Source organism: Pogona vitticeps, chromosome 2, assembly GCF_051106095.1.
Source record: "Pogona vitticeps strain Pit_001003342236 chromosome 2, PviZW2.1, whole genome shotgun sequence".
Taxonomy (NCBI): domain Eukaryota; kingdom Metazoa; phylum Chordata; class Lepidosauria; order Squamata; family Agamidae; genus Pogona; species Pogona vitticeps.
In genome coordinates, this window is record NC_135784.1 from 156,980,939 (window position 1) to 156,999,862 (window position 18,924).

The following is an 18,924-nucleotide window of genomic DNA, read 5'->3' on the forward strand; positions in this document are numbered from 1 at the left end:
TGTGTGTGTGTGTGTATGTTTGGGGACGGTGGGGGGGGAGGGAAGGAGGAAATGGCGCGAAACAAAGGCCAACCATTGTGCCCGACGCGGTGTTTGGGATGCTAGCGAAGAAAGAGGGAGTGCCTGGAAATAAGGCGACATCTGTCCCCTCAAAGCCGCAGATTACTCTCTTTTTAAAAGGGCATGAGGAGGTGGCTGGGGAGGGTGCTCTCCCCTCCCCAAACCTTCGAAGACTGCACCTCAATCCAAGCCATCCCCCCCTCAAAAAAAAAAAAAAAAAAAAAAAAAGGAAAGGAAAGGGGGGGAAAGCCTCCCTCCCGCATTTTGCAAAAGGCGTCGCGCAGGAGGCGGGCCCCCGCTTGTCTTCGCTCCACGCTGGCTCGGTCTCGCCCAAGCGGCCCCAGAAAGCCACCTGATGGCCCGGAGGCGGGAGGCGCGGAGCAGGCGCGCTGCGCTCCTTCGGCCGCTGCTGGTGGGGCTCCTCTTGGTCTGCCTGCCGCCGTGCGCCGCCGACGAGTGCAGCTGGAAGGGCAGGTGAGTCGAGAGGGCGGGAAGGAGGGCAAAAGAAGATGCCAGGATGAGCCGGGAGGGAGCCAGCGCGAAGGAGGAGCCCGCGGCAACCCTCCTCCGGTTTCTTATTCTGGGCCGGGAGACAGGTAGGTAGGTAGGTCGGTCGGTCGGTTACCTCCCCAGAAGGGACTCAAGGGGGCTCACAAAAATCCAAACTACACAAAAATCACAGAGTCTAAAAAGGCTCTCGGAGCTTTCTGGCTCAATCGCCAAGAGCTTCCTAGGCTCATAAACCGGCCGCTTCGTTGTCCTTCTTGGCCTGCCTTCTCTCCGAATTTCAATTCCAGTTTAAATCGGGAGGAGAACTTGCCAAGACTTACGCGCCCTGGAAAAACTGGCGGTATAAGGTGTGTGATGTGAGGCCAGCCGAAGATGCTGTGCTATCTGAGAGGGAGTAGCCCTTACCTCCATCCGGGGCAGCTCAGAAATTATGATGCACACAGGACTACCAAAGCCAGCCAATATGAAGTTGAGAACCCCACAAGCTCCTCTCCCTATTTTTGACAATAAAAATAAATGCAGAAATAAAGTTAACAGCTGACAACCTGCTGCTCTTTCATGACACACACACACCAATCTGCTGCTAGTCCTATGAATATGATTGTTCTGACCTCGTTGTGGATTTTATGCTACAGAGAATATTTCTGATGGCTAATTTCACTCTAAATTTTTTTAGATTATATCTCACCATCAGAAGGGCAGTTGTCTTAATAGACAGAACCTTTAAATTCAAGTTCTCACCTGCAGTGGCAGCATGGGGGGTCTGTATACCTACATTCAAACTATTGGCATTAAGCTGTGCAATAATAAAAATTAAGAGAAGACTGCTAGTTGAGTCTTTTAAAGAAAGCAGATTTCCTTGGGGAAAATAGTACGTACAAGAATTCTTAATTCTCCATGGGAAGCAGTGTGTTATGTGGATGGATTGAGCCCTGATGCCTTTTATTATTGTTGTTAACCTATAACAGCCATTTCTGTGAAAAAGAAAGGAATGTCTAAATCAATGTATATTCAAGCTTCACTGTATAATCCTATGAAAATGACTTTTATGATCTGTTATTTTCAGTAAAACCATTTTAAACTTGAAATCTATGGGACTTAACATGGTGTATCCCCCCCACAATAATTCCCAAAGTTTATGCAGCAACTTAAACTATAGTATAATACTTGTATTTTAGCAAAATAGAATGAAGTACAGATATGGATAACAAAATACTGTGAAAAGTGCAAAATGTTTGTCTGAATTGCAACACTGTATATATTCATTTATTAAATAAAATGGCTTCATTCTGGTTTGCTTTATAAAACATAGCTGCTGAAAATATTGTCAGTTTGAACTTGCATATGTTAGATGCATATCTGATGTTTGTTTTCAGTCTTGGTTTTACTGTAGCTTCTTCTCTCCTTTGAATCTAAGACTGACTTGGTAAGTCTCAGTGGTCCTCCATGGTGATTATGGGTATAATCCAGAGATCCATAAATAAATGGATTAGCATGCAGACCTATCAGATGCTCAGTTAAGTCACTGTGCTCCTAAACAGGTGACTGGCTTTGCCAATGCTGAAAACCCTGGTCAGCCATTCAATACTGCATTTACAAGTTTCAGCCCAATGTGCACATCCATATATATAGCTCTTGTACTGGTAACCATCCCAAAGTCTTTTGTTGCCTGAGGCTAAGAATAAGATGGCACAATTAACCTACAGAAGCCAGCTGGGCTGCAGACGGAACCTCTCTTCTGCACTGGTGCTCATCTGTCACCACACTGAAAGTAGCAGAAGTCCAGGAAGGCTGCTTAGCACCTCTTCGCTCTCTTTGCCAGCACTTTGCAGCCACGTCTTAGCTTCTGCTACCAGAATGCCATTAGCTATTTTAGGATGCAGTCATCTAGCCATGAGAAGAATGTATGCAGTCCACCATGACACAAGTAATTCTCAATTGAGCAAAAACATAAACTCTTGTCTCCTTACACAAACTATTCTAGGTGGTTTAAACTGATTAAAATTAGTTGTTCACTCTACAGTAGTCCCTTTGCTATCACGTTACACCAAGATGTAAGCATAGGCAAAGTGCCTGGGCAAGAACAGTAGAATAAGCCAGAGCTGCAGTCGAGAGTTCTGTGCAACTGGCCCAACAAACCAGGAGAGCAATGGACTTGAGTTTTTAAAGTGAAGCCTGCCCTTTCTCTCTTCCCTAGAGATAAGACTTCCTTTTCTAAGCCCAGGAAACCCTTCCAAAAGTGGTTTGTGACAGCAGGCAGGGCAGGGTGGAGGGAGGAGCTATCCATAACTATTGTGTGAGTTGTTGGAGTCTGCCTTATATAAGATTGTCAGAGCCATACTCTGAGATAACTCCTCTGTAAGAATGATGTGAAGAGTCTTGTGTCAGTTTAAAGACTAATTAAAGTTTTATTTGAATAACATAAGCTTTCATGGATACCCAGGGCAGTGTATAGAGTGGTGGTCTAGGTTTTTGGAGTCTTTGTGTTTGAATCCCTGTTCAGCCATAAAAACTCACTGGAAGTGTGGAAGCCATTTCTTCAATATCTCACTTACTTTGAAATCCCTGTTAGGGTTGCTGTAAGTCAGTACCGGCACAAGTTTTCATGAGATGCCCATACAAGCTGCCAAATAAAACTTGTTAGTCTTTAAGGTGACACGAGGCACTTTGTTGTTTGCTGCAACAGATTAGCATCTTTGCCTCTCAGCATCTAGGTGGCCAAAATGTTTAATGATTCTGTAGCTTCTGTTGTTCCCGTAGTATACGTAGTGATGGAAAATGTTCCCCTTGGCTGAAGGTATCAATTCTATACAATTAGAATTACAGGATCTCTTTAAGGACCCGAATTTGGCAACAGAATTGAAGATCCGGGCTCCTTTCTTCCAACTACCTCTTATTTATTAATTTATTTATTTATTTATTTATTTATTTATTTATTTATTTATTTATTTATTTATTTATTTATTTATTTATTTATTTATTTATTTCACATCCCACTGATCCTGGCTGTTCATCCCATTGTTTTGTAGTGGTTTGAGCTGGGAGCCCTACTCCCGTGCAGTGGAGCAGGTCCACCTCCGTTGCACCGAGGGCTTCCTGGAGTGGATGTACCCAGCTCGAGCCCTCCGTGTCATCTTGGAGCCTAATCTTTCAAGTGCCCAACACACCACCATCTGCATCAAGCCATCCAGTAACTTTCAGGGGGCCAACATTTATGTGGAGCGTGATGGGCAGCTGCATCTTTTGGTGAGTGATGCTGAGGAACCCCGCTTGCACCATGTGTCCTGTTTCAGCACCCACACACCTCAGCGGGTAGCCCTCTTCTTACAGGCCAGCCCCCAGCGGGACATCAGCCGCAGGACGGCCAGTTTCCAGTATGAGTTGCTTAGCAACCAGAGTGCAACAGGCCCAGACTTCCAGAAGATGGCGCTTGTGGAAGGTACGTAAGTTTGGGGCAGGATGTAGTGTTGTATTTGTTGATTTAACACAATAATTTATCTTTTCACATTTTCATTTTAGTATTGTTTACTATATTGGCTTCCCAAATTTTGTTAAAAGAAACAAAATTCAGCATTAAACTCAGTGTTAAGATAGCAAAAGACTCAAAAGTATTTTTTTAAAAATTGTTTGTACTCAAAACTGGCAGCAGCTGTATTAAGACTGAAACAAAATTCAAGCCACTTAGCTAGCCTTCCAGAACAGAAAATAATCTGTCATTTTCCTTAAAGCTGTAAGTAAGCGTGTCTGATGAGCCATCTCATGATGCCGCCCTGAGCTGTTTCCCAGAATCCAGTAAGTAATATTGAGAGGAAAGAGGTGTGGCAACAGGCATGTTGGGGAGGATTATGGATCCTGGTTCCTAGACAACAAATCAGCAGGAAGAACTTAGATATGTTCTTTTCAGCTGTTTTCCCTGGGAGGTTATTAGTGACAAAGAAGATGAAAACTAGAGAGGGAAGAAAACAGACCTGATTCTTCTCGGTGACAAAGCCGTGACAAAGCCCTTTTGATCACCCTCAATGCTCTGAGCCCAGAAATCTCTGCAACTATTAATAACATTGCTCTGTTTGCAACACATTACACAGAGCATTTGCCATGACTGAAAAGTCCTCACCCTTTGCCAGTTTTAACTCTAAAGGCCTGGGTTGCCAGGAGCTGAGATCTGTGATAAGAGTTATCGCAAGGCCCCTTGCCATCTAGGTCAAGGGTGGGAACTGCACAGGCTGTGTGCTGCTCTCTCTTGGGTGCTGCTGTTGCTCCCTCACTTCCTTGCCTTTGAAAACAGGAAAAAAGGAAAACAGGAAAAAAGGGAAAGGAGAGGAAAAGTGCAAGGAAAAGAAAAAAAGAAAAGAAAAGAAAAAAAGAAAGTGGAGTTAGAAATAAGGAATGATTAGAGCAGAAGTCCAAAAAAAATCTGGAGAACGACTGTTTCATTTATTATGTTGTTTACTGAGCTGATTTGATCTTATGATGTTATGTCTTAATTGCTTATTGTTATATTGTAATATTTGCTTTGAATTAACTGTTAACCGCCGAGAGCAGTGCCTTACACCAATCAGGCAATATCAAAGTTTAAACGATAAAAAAAGATGGATGGATGGATGGATGGATGGATGGATGGATGGATGGATGGATGGATGGATGGATGGATGGATGGATGGATGGATGGATGGATGGATGGAGTGAGTGAGTGAGTGAGTGAGTGAGTGAGTGAGTGAGTGATTGAGTGACTGAGTGATTGATTAATAATATTCCTATGAGACCAAGGTGTTGTACATGGTTCTCCTCCTCCTCCTCACTTTATTCTCACAACAACAACAACCCTGTGAAGCAGGTAGGGCTAAAACATAGAGGCCAGCCCAAGGTCACTCAAGTGAGTTCCATGGCTCATGGAAGATTTCATCTTGGATTTCTCATGTTCCAGTTCAACACCCAAACTCCCATGTCCAAGTTAAACACCACAGTGACTCTCATGATTGATCTCCTTGCTCTTTCCCAACTCACTGCTTATTATCCTGTAGGCATTTCTGCCTCTTTTTGGCCACTCAGAATCAAGTTGAGCAGACTGAGAGGAGAGCATACTATGATCTATTTTTCCCCCCTGAAATCTGTGTTGCAGTTTTCATCACTTGAAAGGTGCCTTGTCTTAAATGGGTCATTTTAAATGCTCAGATGTTTTGCTGGCTTCATCCATAGCATCCTAAAATAAGGGGAATTGCAGGAGTTAATGGATAAGTGGAGATGGCCAGGGAAACACACATTCCCATTTGATCTTAAGTTGAGAAGAGCCAAGCAATGATAGACGTTTGTTATTGACTGGCTTACTAGAAGATTTTGTCCCATTTTGTGGTTAATGCCAAAGATTGCTAGCATTTTCCTACCTTTTGTCCAAATCTGTTGTTATTTAAAGGCCTCTATTCATCATTGAGCTCAATGAAATGAGGGGGAAGTCCCCTATATGTTAAGTATTTTACAACAGTGTAAGTGTCATGCAAATAGCTCTGCTCTAAGATCCATGTCTTCATACCGAGTTTTGTCTAGATGCTGTTCAGGTCCTTGGACCAAACTCTGTGTTCATGGCCCAATTCAGGGGTCCACTTGAACATTCAAGAGTTCTTATTCTTTTTTTTCTGGTGTTTTGACTCTTCAGCCATGTGCCGCCCTTGTGATAACATGGAACTTCTCATGGCCATTTGTAGCAGCGATTTTGGTAAGTAACTTGGCTAAATGTTGTTTTTGAGATACTTGATATACTCTTGGCTGGCTATACTGTTAGGCAGTGGGATGCAGCCACTTGGCAGATTTTGAGGATCACAAAAGGGCTGCAAATAGTCACTGACATTGTTATTTCTGTATTATAACTGCTAGAGCAGTGGCACTTGTGAGAATTTCTGCTTCCTGATTGGCTTTGGTTACTGTGGACCTTGATTGGATGTGAGTGGGAAGGATGGCCTTTGTTGCACCACCCCAAATAGTAAAATGTCTTCAGACTGCCCCAGATAGATGTTAGATTAGTTTTTAGATTAGGCATCCTTTAGTCTCAAGAGACTATGGTAATGTGCTCTGAATAGAGGACTTGGAACAGCATCTAGTGTGGCTGAGAAGGCCAATTCAAGAGTGAAGACAAATACAGTACAATCTGGTTTTGGGACTGTCTCCTTGCCTCGGCCTGCTGGACAAGGGTCCCTTCAAATTGGGAAAGGCCATGATGTACCGCCTGCCTCCAGGCTGAATACTCTGATGTCAAGCTTTCCTATCTTAGGTCCATTCCTAAGGCCTTCAGATCCCACTTGCAGATATCCTTGTATCGCAGCTGTGGTCTCTCTCTGGGGCGATTTCCCTGCACTAATTCTCCATACAAGAGATCTTTTGGAATCCGACCATCAGCCATTCTCACGACATGCCAAAGTAGACATCGCTGTTTCAGTAATGTATACATGCTAAAAATTCCAGGTCATTCTAGAACTACTCTGCAACTTTGTCCTGCCAGGTGATACCAAAAATGCGTCAGAGACAACATATATGGAACGTGTTCAGCTTCCTCTCCTGCCATGCATGAAGGGTCCAGGACTCACTGCAGTACAGGAGTGTGCTCAGGACACAGGCTCTATAGACCTGGATCTTGGTATATGCTGCCAGCTTCTTATTGAGCCATACTCTCTTTGTGAGTTTAGAGAACATGGTAGCTGCTTTGCCAATGCATTTATCCAGCTTGATGTCTAGCGAAAGAGTGTCAGAGATCGTTGAGCCAAGGTACACAAAGTCATGAACAATATCCAATTCTTGTGTGGAGATGGTAATAGAAGGAGGTGAATCCACGCCCTGGCCATGAGTTGTGTTTTCTTCAGGCTGATTGTTAATCGAAAGTCTTGGCAGTCCTAGGCTGGTCGTACTAGCAGTACAATCATATGCATTTTTATGCAGAAGTCCCATTGTATCAAGTGAGTCTCAGTCCCAGGTAAATACCTATATAACTGCAGCCCAAAAATATTGCTTCCTTGCTGATTGACTTTTATAACGTAAACAGCTATTCTGACATTGTGAAATATCCTGCTTTGGTGTATTATGCACATATGCTTATAAACTGCTGAATGCAGTTGAAATCACTGCTCAGGATTGTTTACAAAATATAAATATACCATACAATCAACAAACAAGAAGGAAAAAAACCCACATCCCAATCAGACAATTGATAACGATCCCCGACACATAGTTTGGAAGTCAGGTGGGTTGTAGTCTACTGCAGCCGTTCTTGGGTGGGGGGGGCATATGGCTCCTTGCAGGGGCTTGGCACATTTGAAGGGGCCACTGACTGGAAACATTTCTTATAAGGGTCATTTCTTATAAGGGTTTCTTATAAGAGTCATTCTGCAACTAATACAATCCTGATTCGGCCTATACAGTGGTGCCTCGCTTAACGAGCGCACCATTTAACGACGAATCCACATAGCGATCTAATTTTTTAGATTGTTAATGCGATCGCATTGCGATGATTTAATGGGTAAAACATTGCATTGTGATGATCGGTAAGCATTTCGCTTACCGATCTTCGCATTGCGATGTTTTTTTAAACGGCTGATCAGCGGTTCCAAAATGGCCACCGGCTGCCCAGAATGGCCACCGCAAGTGTTTTCGCACCCTGCCCTCACTTACCGAGGGCACGAAAATGGCGGCGCTATGGAGGAACTTCGCTGAACTGTGAGTTTGGGCCCCATAGGAATGCATTAAACCAAGTTTAATGCGTTCCTATGGTTTTTTCCGATCCGTTTAGCGATGTTTTCGCATAGCGACGATTAATCCGGAACGGATTAACATTGCTATGCGGGGCACCACTGTATTTCTTTTATATTGTGTTTATGACCATGTCAAAGGAAAAAAAGTTTGAGAATGGCTGGTCTACCACATCTGGAGCAGAGCCTTGGAAAACTTTCTTTGTGAACTACTATTCCCAGAACATCCGCTCACTTGCCCTGCTGGCTGCAGGATTCTGGGAAGTATACTCCCCCAAAGTATTATTTTCTATGCGTTTGTGTTTTGCTTACAGAGTGCAAGGCATTTTCAAGCTTTAAAAACACAGAAGGGTCATGTAGCTGCTGATAAGGGGAAGGCTCTGCCCTGACCCGGGAGAGCCACGGAGCAGTTAGAGTTGAAGGCAGCTGGATTACAAGGATGTATAAGCTGACCTGCTACGCATCTGCTTCCTCAGCATGAGGGAGGCTGTATATATGGAGCCCACAGGCTCAAGCTGGCTGGTCCTTGCTATCCTTTTCTTGCCAAGTCAGTCAGCCCCAGTCTTTTTGCTTGATGAAGTTATTGGATCCCACGCAAGGCACGCTCCTTCTTGCAGGAAACTGACAGATGTGGGGCTGAAGGGCACACAATGGGGGGCATTTATACTTAAAGCACCAACAGACCAGAAGAAATAGCCCTTTGAGCAGACTCTATTTATGGCTTGACATCCCTGTTCTGAGTTCACTAATCACTATAATCAAGGGCTGGGGGCCTTTTTCTTTCCCCCCCCTTTTTTTTTTTTTTTGGACGAGAGAGAAAATAGCTGCTCATGAAAGTGTAAATGACCCTCTCTGTGAATTGGGACTTTATGGGCTCTTAAGAGGGAGGTCTTGAGTCTCTCAACCAGGGGCTGCCTGGGAGCAAGGCAGAGCAAGACGAACAAGAGCATTACAGCTTGTCCATAGACTTGACTTGTATCTCAGGTTTATAAAAAAAATGGTAACACAAAGCTGGAGGAGGGGGAGAAAGAGGAGGAGAAGGGGGGGGACATCTGTTATGCTAAAAGGCTTGGGTCCCCAGGAAATTGGATTAGCCAAGGAAGTTCCTGGAATCTTTGGAAGGAAGTCCTTTGTGCCCATGATATGTATGGGAATAATTATCCCCAAAGGGGAAGATATAGATGATGATGCATTTTGTAAACAAAAATCCACAACTGATTACATGATGTTTGGGGGCAGGGAACGGGGAGGTGTTGTAATTGGGAATTGTCCTTTGAAAACTGTAAATTGAAAAACAGCCTTGTATGTCACTTCTGGCCCTGATTTATTCTGTCAATGGTGATATTTTTTAAAAAATATGCAGGGTTGATTGTCAGGAAGAATCCATATGTGCAGGGGTTAGGGTCTCCTGTTCTTTACTGAGGGTATGACTACACAGGGAAGAGATTTGAATCACAGCATGTGTTATGTTTGAAACCACAATCAGTGCTCACACAAGGGGCTGTGGATTGATTGGGGAGTTCACCGTTCATATTGAACGGGATGTGATTGACATTGAAGTCCACAACCCCCTTCCTTCCTTCCTTCCTTCCTTCCTTCCTTCCTTCCTTCCTTCCTTCCTTCCTTCCTTCCTTCCTTCCTTCCTTCCTTCCTTCCTTCCTTCCTTCCTTCCTTCCTTCCTTCCTTCCTTCCTTCCTTCCTTCCTTCCTTCCTTCCTCGCTCCCTCCCTCCCTCCCTCCCTCCCTCTCTCCCTCCCTTCCTTCCTTCCTTCCTTCCTTCCTTCCTTCCTTCCTTCCTTCCTTCCTTCCTTCCTTCCTTCCTTCCTTCCTTCCTTCCTTCCTTCCTTCCTTCCTTCCTTCCTCTGGTTCCGCCTCTGCTGATCTTTTTGTGGTTTTTGGTCAAACTGCTTGGTTTTGAAAGGGTTGTACAATGTCCCAGAAAAGATGGCAGCATCCCAAAGTTCTTCTTTTTAACATCTTTTATTTCACCTGGGTTGTTTCTGTTTTGTTTGTGACTTTTTCAAAAAAAAAATCTCTTCCAGAAGTGATTGAGTGCTAAACTACTATAATAATACTGGTGATAATGTGATACTGTGATATATTGCTAATCTAATATATGTCAATTTTAAAAAATTCAGAGAAAAATCCAGGAGAAAGAATGCAAGGGCAGGTATTCCCACAATCCCATCATGTCCCAACTACCTACATGACCAAAATGTCATCCCCAAATAGCCCTCCCTCCCACCTTTACAAGAACAAATCAATTCCTATGCCAATAAAGGTTACCGAATTGAAAGAACAAATCAAATTATCACCTGGGGGAAAGCCAGGTCAAATTGTTCTGATTTGAAAAAAGTAGACACACACACACATCCTCTCAGCCGAGGAAGAAAGCCACATTGGGAACAAAAAGGGCCAGAACAATTCATACTGGCCTTTCAGTCATGTGATCAGTCATTGAGTTTCATTCATTTTATAAGCAGAGCTGATCCCACAGTATTTGACAATGTGTAGACAAATCCTCAAGCAGGCATTATTCTCAGATTACTATAGCACTCTCTCACAGCATTATTAAAATAGATTATTTTGTTCTTGAAAAATCAAATGGATAGGTGTTTACTAATCAAAGCCCTTTATGGATATTCTCTGATTATCACTAAGTGGGCCTAAAATACTGAGCTTTTTATTATCCAACATAGGATATTTTCCCTAATTATTGCTGTTGGAATAGAGTGGAAACAAATAGGGATGGGTAAATAAGTAGTTTTCATGAATCTACTGAGCAGATTTGTCTTTCAGTTACAAATGACACATGTTTTAATGTGGAGTACTTTTTCGTGACCAAATTATCTCTCTTAGGAGCAATGGATTTTTTAGAAGTAAAACTTGGAGTGTAATATGCAAACAGGTGTGTAGACAGTGGTGAAAATGGTTGCACTAAAAGTTGATCCATTGGTGTAAATCAGCAGTATTATTTCCCTTTCCTGCAATAACTTATATGAGAGCTATATACCTATATATGTGTCTGTTGTAAATTTAGGTGCTTTATATCTAAGGAACTTATATACCCGGAAAAGGTTGGACTGCAGTTCTCACTAACCTTGCTCTAACTGCTAAAGTGGCTCAAATTGATGGGACTTTCAGTCCAACCACATCTGAAGACCCAGATGGTATAAATTATTTCCCAGGTTGACCTCCCCCCTCCCTCTTCTCCTTCTGTCAACAGGCAAAGACCTTGCTCTTCAGGCAGGCTTTTAGGCAGTAAATTAGATAATAATACTTATAGATAATATACAGGAATACTTTTTTATTTAAAAATTAAATATTTTGAATTTTGGATAAAAAAATCTCTAGCTGCACTGCACAAGTACAAGGATGTACAGGGCAGAACAAGCTACATGTCCCCCCAGAGTACACCACCCATTTTCTCTCATCAACTGGCATTTACAGTCTCAAAAACTCACTCTGAGGAATTGGTAAGAAAAAGAATAAAAAGTTTTATTTACTCACAGTTGAGTAGATGTAGTAAGTCACAACTGGAGCAGGCCCCTGTGACTCACTAAAATTTATAGAGGAGTTGACTCCTATTTTGTGTAATTTAATACACTAAACAACAGGATTTCAGCCAATAAGTAATAGAAATTTGATAAGACCCATCTCTCTGGCCCAAGCTGGGGTTATTTTGTAGGGAAGAAATATAACGGGCATTAAAATGTAGCTTTTTTGGGGAATCAGTTTAAGTTGTGACATCAGCATCAGAGCCAACTGTTCCTCCTGTATCCCCTATCCTGATTCATCTTTGTAGCTGCTAAAAAAAAAAATTACAATTATCCAGTATAACAGGATTTTTTTTACTGATAACATGTGTGACGTTATCAGAAAAGCGGAAGATTTAAATCAGTGGGTCCCATCATTTTTGACACCAGGGACCAGCTTAGTTGAAGACCGTTCTCCCAAGGACTGGGGGTTGTGGTGGGTGTCTGTGCATACGTGTGGGGGGGTGCATGTATGCATGTGGGCAGATGTCCGTCCATGTGTGTGTGCGGCATCAGGCGGGCAGGTGCGTGGGTTGGCGGGCGGGAGTGCATGTGTGCATGCATACACACGCATTCCTTCGACCCTCAAAGATCTGTCTTGGCGACCCAGTCCTTCCAAGGCCACAGACAATTGGTTAGGGACCCTTGATTTAAATGATACTGCGTTCTGTGATCATTGTACCTCCCACTTAACACCAGTGTGTTCCAGCTTTTCCAAAGTTTGGAGAAGTTAGGGAATGATACAAGCTCCAGAATCTTCCAGTCAGCACAGCTATTATGCTGGCTGGTGCATTGTGTGTATTGTAAGAACCCCACAACTTTTCCAAGATCTGGGAAACTGGATCTGCCAATACAATGTTATGTGGTAGATAAATTGCTTGTCTTCTAAACTTCTGCATATTTCATTTACATCTAGTGGTGAGAGGATCCATCCGAAATGTGACTCATGATTTGGAGAATCACATATCCCTGGTTGACGTTGGCGTGCAACGAGTCTACTGGCAGAAAAACCAGATCTTTCAGCAAGAAAAAACATCTGGGGAGTGGCAAGGTCCCATCAAAACCTTACTGCAGTGCAAAGTGAAGAAAGGAATGGGGGACTTCCTCTTCACAGGCAGTGAGCACTTTGGAGAAGCTTGGTTGGGCTGTGCCCCAAGATTTAAAGACTTCAGTGCTGTCTATCAAGCAGCCAGAAAGAGGGGAGCAAACCCCTGTGAGTTTAACTTATGATCACAAAATGTGGTGAGTTTATTGTCTGTCATGATCAAGTAAACTGAATTCAGGACAGTTGTTGGTATAAAATAACGGTGATGATTTTGAGATTTGTCAGTGGAGGAACAGTGAAAGTATCTGAACACATTTATCTATTTGCTGAGGAAGAGAGCCAGTGTGCTCTAATTAATAGAAGCAGGATGGCATCAGGGAGACTTAGCTTTGAGCCTCACCTTTGTTGGGGACTCTGGTCTGGGCAGCGTTTAGTTCTTTCATCACAGATCCCACTCTGTTGTTGAGTTGTTGTGGGGTAAACAATAAATAATGTAAAGCACTTTGCAGATTTTAGAAAATGCTGGGAAATGGCAACTGTTTCATCTCCAACAGTCAATTTATATGTCTCAAATGTGTCATGTTTTCATAAGGTCTGACTCTATACAAGATGCACAGACAGGCATGTTGAACTGGGATGTGGGAGAGCCAGATTCGTCTCTGAGCCTGCCATAAAACTCATCAAGTAAATTAAGACCAGTTGCTTTTGCTCCATCTAATTTACTCCATTAGGTAGCTATGGCAATAAAACGGAGAAAGGAGAGCCAGGTATGCACTGGAGGAAAATCAAGATATACATTTAAGTAATAAATGGATTAAGTAAAATAATAACTACAGAACTCAAGGGACCTGGTTCAAATTCTGACTCAGTAATGAAATCCAGTTTGATCTTGGGCTCGTCAGTGTCTCTCAGGTTGATTTACCTCATGACTGCAGATATTCCTGTTCACTAGACTGGAAAGGGTGGAGATGCAGGCTTGCTAATTTTTTACACAGGCCACACATGTTCTGCAGCCGCACATTTCAACGTTACTTTCGAAGCAACAGTGCTCCAGGCAACAAAGACCCCATCATAAAGTTGTTCAATAGAGAAAACAGCTTTAAGAATCTTTAATGAGCTTTTGAGTGAATAGGGCCAACCCTATAAAATTGCAGGCTTATGAATAGAAGACTCTGCTCTTGGGTTCCACTTTTCTCCTATGAACGAGTTCTTCTCTCTGAAACAAGATCCTTCCATTTATAGCCGCTTACTTGGCGATCAGGATATTGCATTACTATTGCAATGACAATGTTGCGTTCTGAAGAACAATCCACTCATTTCTTAGTCAATATTCCCTCCCAGCTCACTCCCCCACCCCTTATTGCAATATATAGTCATGCTCCTGACCTCCAACCTATTGTGAAGAAATGTATACAGGTTGGTTTAGGCAGCACTTGTATATATGCATTTCACTGGGAGTAAGGTGTATATGATGCAGTAGAACTTGTTTCTTGGCGTCAGCATTCGTAGAATTGCATTGGTAGTCTCTTCTTTAGGTTCTTGTGGACAACAATAAATCTATCCAAGAACACAAGCTGTGGCTTGTACTTTACACACACAGACACAGACACAGACACAGACACACACACACACATTTGCACACCACATATATATATATATATGTGGAGAGCAGTCCATCCTGCTGCTATTTAAGAACTTAAAAAGGTAAAGGTAAAGGTTCCCCTTGACAATTTTTGTCCAGTCGTGTTCGACTCTACGGGGCGGTGCTCATCCCCGTTTCCAAGCCATAGAGCCAGCGTTTTGTCCGAAGACAATCTTCCGTGGTCACATGGCCAGTGCGACTTAGACACGGAACGCTGTTATCTTCCCACCGAGGTGGTCCCTATTGATCTACTTGCATTTGCATGCTTTCGAACCGCTAGGTTGGCGAGAGCTGGGACAAGCGACGGGAGCTCACTCCGTCGTGACTGCTTGGTCTTCTGACCCTGCAGCACAGGCTTCTGCAGTTTAGCCCGCAGCGTCACCACGTCCCTCACATAAAACTTACGGCAACCCTAAAGGGCTTTCAAGGAGGAATTAGGAAAAAGCCATTTCATTCAGGATTACATAAATGCAAGAGTAAGAGGATACCTTATTGAACCACTAAAGGTAAATGAGATCTTTTAAGGAGTAGTTTTACCAGTGGCATCCCATTGAGTGGGTTTTCACAGCTGCGCAGGAACTTGAATGTGGGTCTCCCTGAGGCCCAGTCAATTGCTATCCACTACACCACACTGGGGTACCTTTTGTTACAATATTTTAAGATTTTCCTGCTTTCCACTGAGATATCTGCTTTTATTTGTCTTTGCAAATCTGAATGGCATAGCTTGCAGATCAGTAGTAAAGAACACTATTTTCATCCATTGCCTTCCTCATCACCTTACCTGTCATAGCAGAATTCCAAGCAGCATTTGAGACGTGGGCTATTCCTCCTGTGCCATTTAATCAGGTCATACCTTTATAACTATAGTTAAAATGTCAGTTTCAAAGGAAATAAAGCTGTACACTGGTGGCTGTAATCCTGTTGCACAGTTACACAAATAGCATAACATTTAGAAGCAAATGGTGCAGGCATTATCTGGTGCATACTAAGCTGGACCTAATGCCTATACTGTAGAGATTTCTTAACTTAAAATAATTCACCTCTAAAATCCTGCACGACAGGATTTCAGATAGACAGAGTTGTAATGTATTTATAGCGTCAGTAATAGAAAAAGGAATTAACTGCAAGTAACTCACTCAAGAGTAACTAGTTGCTTCTATGTATTTATGCTGTGTATATTTAGTCAATGCATGGCTTTTCAAACGTGGGTGGCCCACAGCCCCTCTCAGTCCCAGCTAGCACAGCCATTGGTGAGAAATGATGAGGGCTGCAGTCCAATACCAATTGCACCAGGTAGTTTCAGGTGTCACATTTCTTTTATATAAAATAGCATTCCAACAACATCATATCCTTCTGAAAGTAGGTCACAATTGTAAGTTTATGTAATATGATTTACATGTGTGTGCATAAAAGATATGTTAAAATGATTATTTCCATGATGGCCAAGTACAATTTTAAGAAGTTTTAGATAGTATCAGGTATAGTGTTTGTGAACATCTGCCTAAGTCATTGTTCTAACTGGCTATTACAAGGATGTAACACTCCAAGGTCTACTATATTGTAAAAGAGATAACATCATTCAACCACTAAAGGGTAATTTGATCATTTGTTCTGAACTCCTGGAGGACTATGTTCATGCAGGAAAAGAGAAATCTCAAGCAGATCTGCATCTCCACATTAACTACAGAGGTTAAGTTGCCAGACTTATATGTGCCCTTCTACAGTTGCCTGGGATAGGTATAAGTAAGTAAAAAAAACCCCTCCCCAGCTAAGATTTAGGCCTTGGTCAGTGCCCTGCAAGGGTGCCCATGGCCACAGCAATGACAGGTATTTCAGCTGCTTCTAAGGCAAGTTAAACATATTGGGGTAAATCCTGTTCAATGCCAGGAGAGCATAAGATGCTACCAGTGAAATTCTACTTAACCAGCATTGTGTAAGCAAAAAAATTATGGAGAATGCCTATTTAGTCATCCATGCTTCAATTTATTCAAGTACTCCATATTTCCTTCTGCAAGCTTGTCAATTCTGCTCAAATGCGACTACGATTCTCCATTGTTTGGGAAAATCAATCAGGAGGGGAGGGAAGTAGATAAATGAAGAAAGAGGCAGAAAAGTTATGTCATGGGACAAGGTTCAGTGACACTTGAAATGCTCTTTTACCAATTCAACCAAATCCATCTGTATTTTTTATAAGTGACCAGATGAGAACTAAATTGAAATGTACGCATTTGGCACAATCACATGGAACTATGTAGTTCCCACCAGGGTCAATTGTAAAGTTTCACATTACTATTTGAAATTAGACTTTGTACATTTTAGGAATCCATAAAACAAACAAAAAGCAACAGCAGAAAACAAACCATGCTTTTAGGCTTCTCAGACACTTTAGGTGTTTTAGGTGTTATGCTATGATTGAACAGTTCAACAGATTAAAAAACAAACTCTCACATGAACAAAATTGTAATCAAACTGTAGTATTATACCAGACCTTTTGAAAACATGTAAACCACAACTAGCAGCTAATAAAGAGGCACTAACTTTGCTCTCAGTTGAAATGTATTCCTTGTATGCATGAAGAATCCATCATGTAGAAACAGAGTGTGTTCGTGCTTCAAAAACATTTTACATTGAAGCAATCAACAAATCAATTGCTTTAAACAATTTATAATAAATCAATAAATGTAGTGTAATTAAAATGTTGTTAATCTGCTGATAGATTTCCATTATTCACACACACAATTTAAAACAGAAGAAGGGTGGAGCCAAACTTGCCATGCAGTTTTTAAATTGACTTGAGTGTAAACACGCTTGCTAAGAATTGACCATTTTTGTTTATATATCATTAGTTTAAGTGTAATAATGTTATAGCAATATATTGTGTTTTCTTTTCAGGACAGGGTCTTATATTTTTTTTTGTTCCAAAAACACATTAGGGTTTGTTTTCAGGGGATGTTTCATTTTTTTTTCCATGCACAACAATCAACATTATTCAAATACAGTCTTGTCATCTTCTGGTTGGTGCACAATGTTGGAGGTCGGGGTTTCACTTAACTGGGTCTTATTTTGGGGGTAGGGCTTCTATTACAAGTATCCTGAAAAATCATACTAGGGCTTATTTTCAGGTTTGGTCTTATTTTTGGGGAGTTTTCATACTTTATATGACAATTGGCAAATTGTATGTTAAAAAAGATGCCACAAAAATGTGCCACAAATATACTGTGTCTGAATTAAAGCATGTGAGCATTTTTAATATGCCTTTTTGAAAAAAGGTTGTGCACACGCACACACTGTGGCTGAATAATCCTGAATAATTTTGGAACCATGTATCTTTAGTATTGGCACTTTCTCCTAAATTATCTCCTTCTTTTCAATTACCTTTTATTATTTTAATGGAGGATCCTCCCACCCTCCCACAGCTTTTTGGGTCTGCTCACATAATTGCCTATATTTTATGTAAATGGAATTGTTACACCGTAAAATGATATACAAATGTGTCTACCACACAAACTTCAATAAAGAGCTTGACTAACCCCATTATTTACAATGTAACAGCATCTGATAGCAGCCTGGGAAATACAGACCTGACAGATGCGAGCCTGTGACAGGGCCTGAAAAAACTGAATGGGGAGGACTCCAATAGACCACAATTAATTGACTTTTAAAATAACTCCTTTTTTCACAGTTCTCCTTGGCTGAGCAGGATTCACAAATTGCTGTCTTCAACTTTTTAATGGGACAAAATAGCTGCCAATGAAAGTCGAAATGACATGGACTGTGAATGGGAACCATACAATGACCACACTGTGACATGTTTTTAAGTGACACATTGATTACTTGAAAAGTCGCAGCCACTCAATTGAAGTCATAGAGGAAAAAGGGTGAAGGGCTTGGGGTGGTGCTGGTTGGGAGGTGGAAATGTGAATCTTAAATGCTTCCAATCATGTTTTGCGGAATGCCTGTTTCTAACCCTGGGTGCAAGCTGGTACCAAAGAAAAGTCCTCTAAACCAGCAGCCCCCAACCTTTTTGGGACCATAGTCCGGCTGAGCCTCCGAGGAAGGTGTGTGTGTGTGCACTCGGGCGCATGCATGAAGCAGTGGCGGAGCATGCGCTCCTCTACCCTTTCGCGCATGCACAGGAGTGCCTGCATGCCCCTGCCCACCCCTTAGCACAGGCACATGCGTGAAGGGGTGGGGGAGTGCTCACGCTGGTGCTGGCACACATGCACAAAGCAGCTGTGGGGAGGGGAGTGTGTGCGGGGGAGGTCAGGGGGTCTGTCTCCGTGGCCTGGTCCAGCTCAGGCCATGGACCAGGGGTTGATGACCTCTGCTCTAAACACAGTAACCAACCAGGTCAGGCAAAAATAATAGTATAATAGGATTAGCTCAGCCCACCCCACCCTGG

The 18,924-nt window shown here is 42.4% G+C and overlaps 1 protein-coding gene across 1 annotated transcript; it reads left to right on the plus strand.

Annotated features, from left to right (window-relative positions):
• The first annotated feature begins 278 nt into the window (after positions 1-278).
• LOC110075187 (meteorin-like protein) lies at positions 279-18,056 on the plus strand. Its single transcript, XM_020786164.3, has 4 exons — positions 279-534; positions 3,600-4,009; positions 6,221-6,280; positions 12,752-18,056. The coding sequence occupies exons 1-4, from the start codon at positions 416-418 to the stop codon at positions 13,063-13,065; spliced, it is 903 nt and encodes a 300-aa protein (XP_020641823.3). The 5' UTR covers positions 279-415; the 3' UTR covers positions 13,066-18,056.
• The last annotated feature ends 868 nt before the right edge of the window (positions 18,057-18,924 follow it).

Coding starts and splice junctions, on each gene's coding strand:
- LOC110075187 (XM_020786164.3), top strand. CDS start 416: ATGGCCCGGAGGCGGGAGGCGCGGAGCAGGCGCGCTGCGCTCCTTCGG. Junction 535..3,599: donor GAGTGCAGCTGGAAGGGCAG/GTGAGTCGAGAG, acceptor ATTGTTTTGTAG/TGGTTTGAGCTGGGAGCCCT. Junction 6,281..12,751: donor CATTTGTAGCAGCGATTTTG/GTAAGTAACTTG, acceptor ATTTACATCTAG/TGGTGAGAGGATCCATCCGA.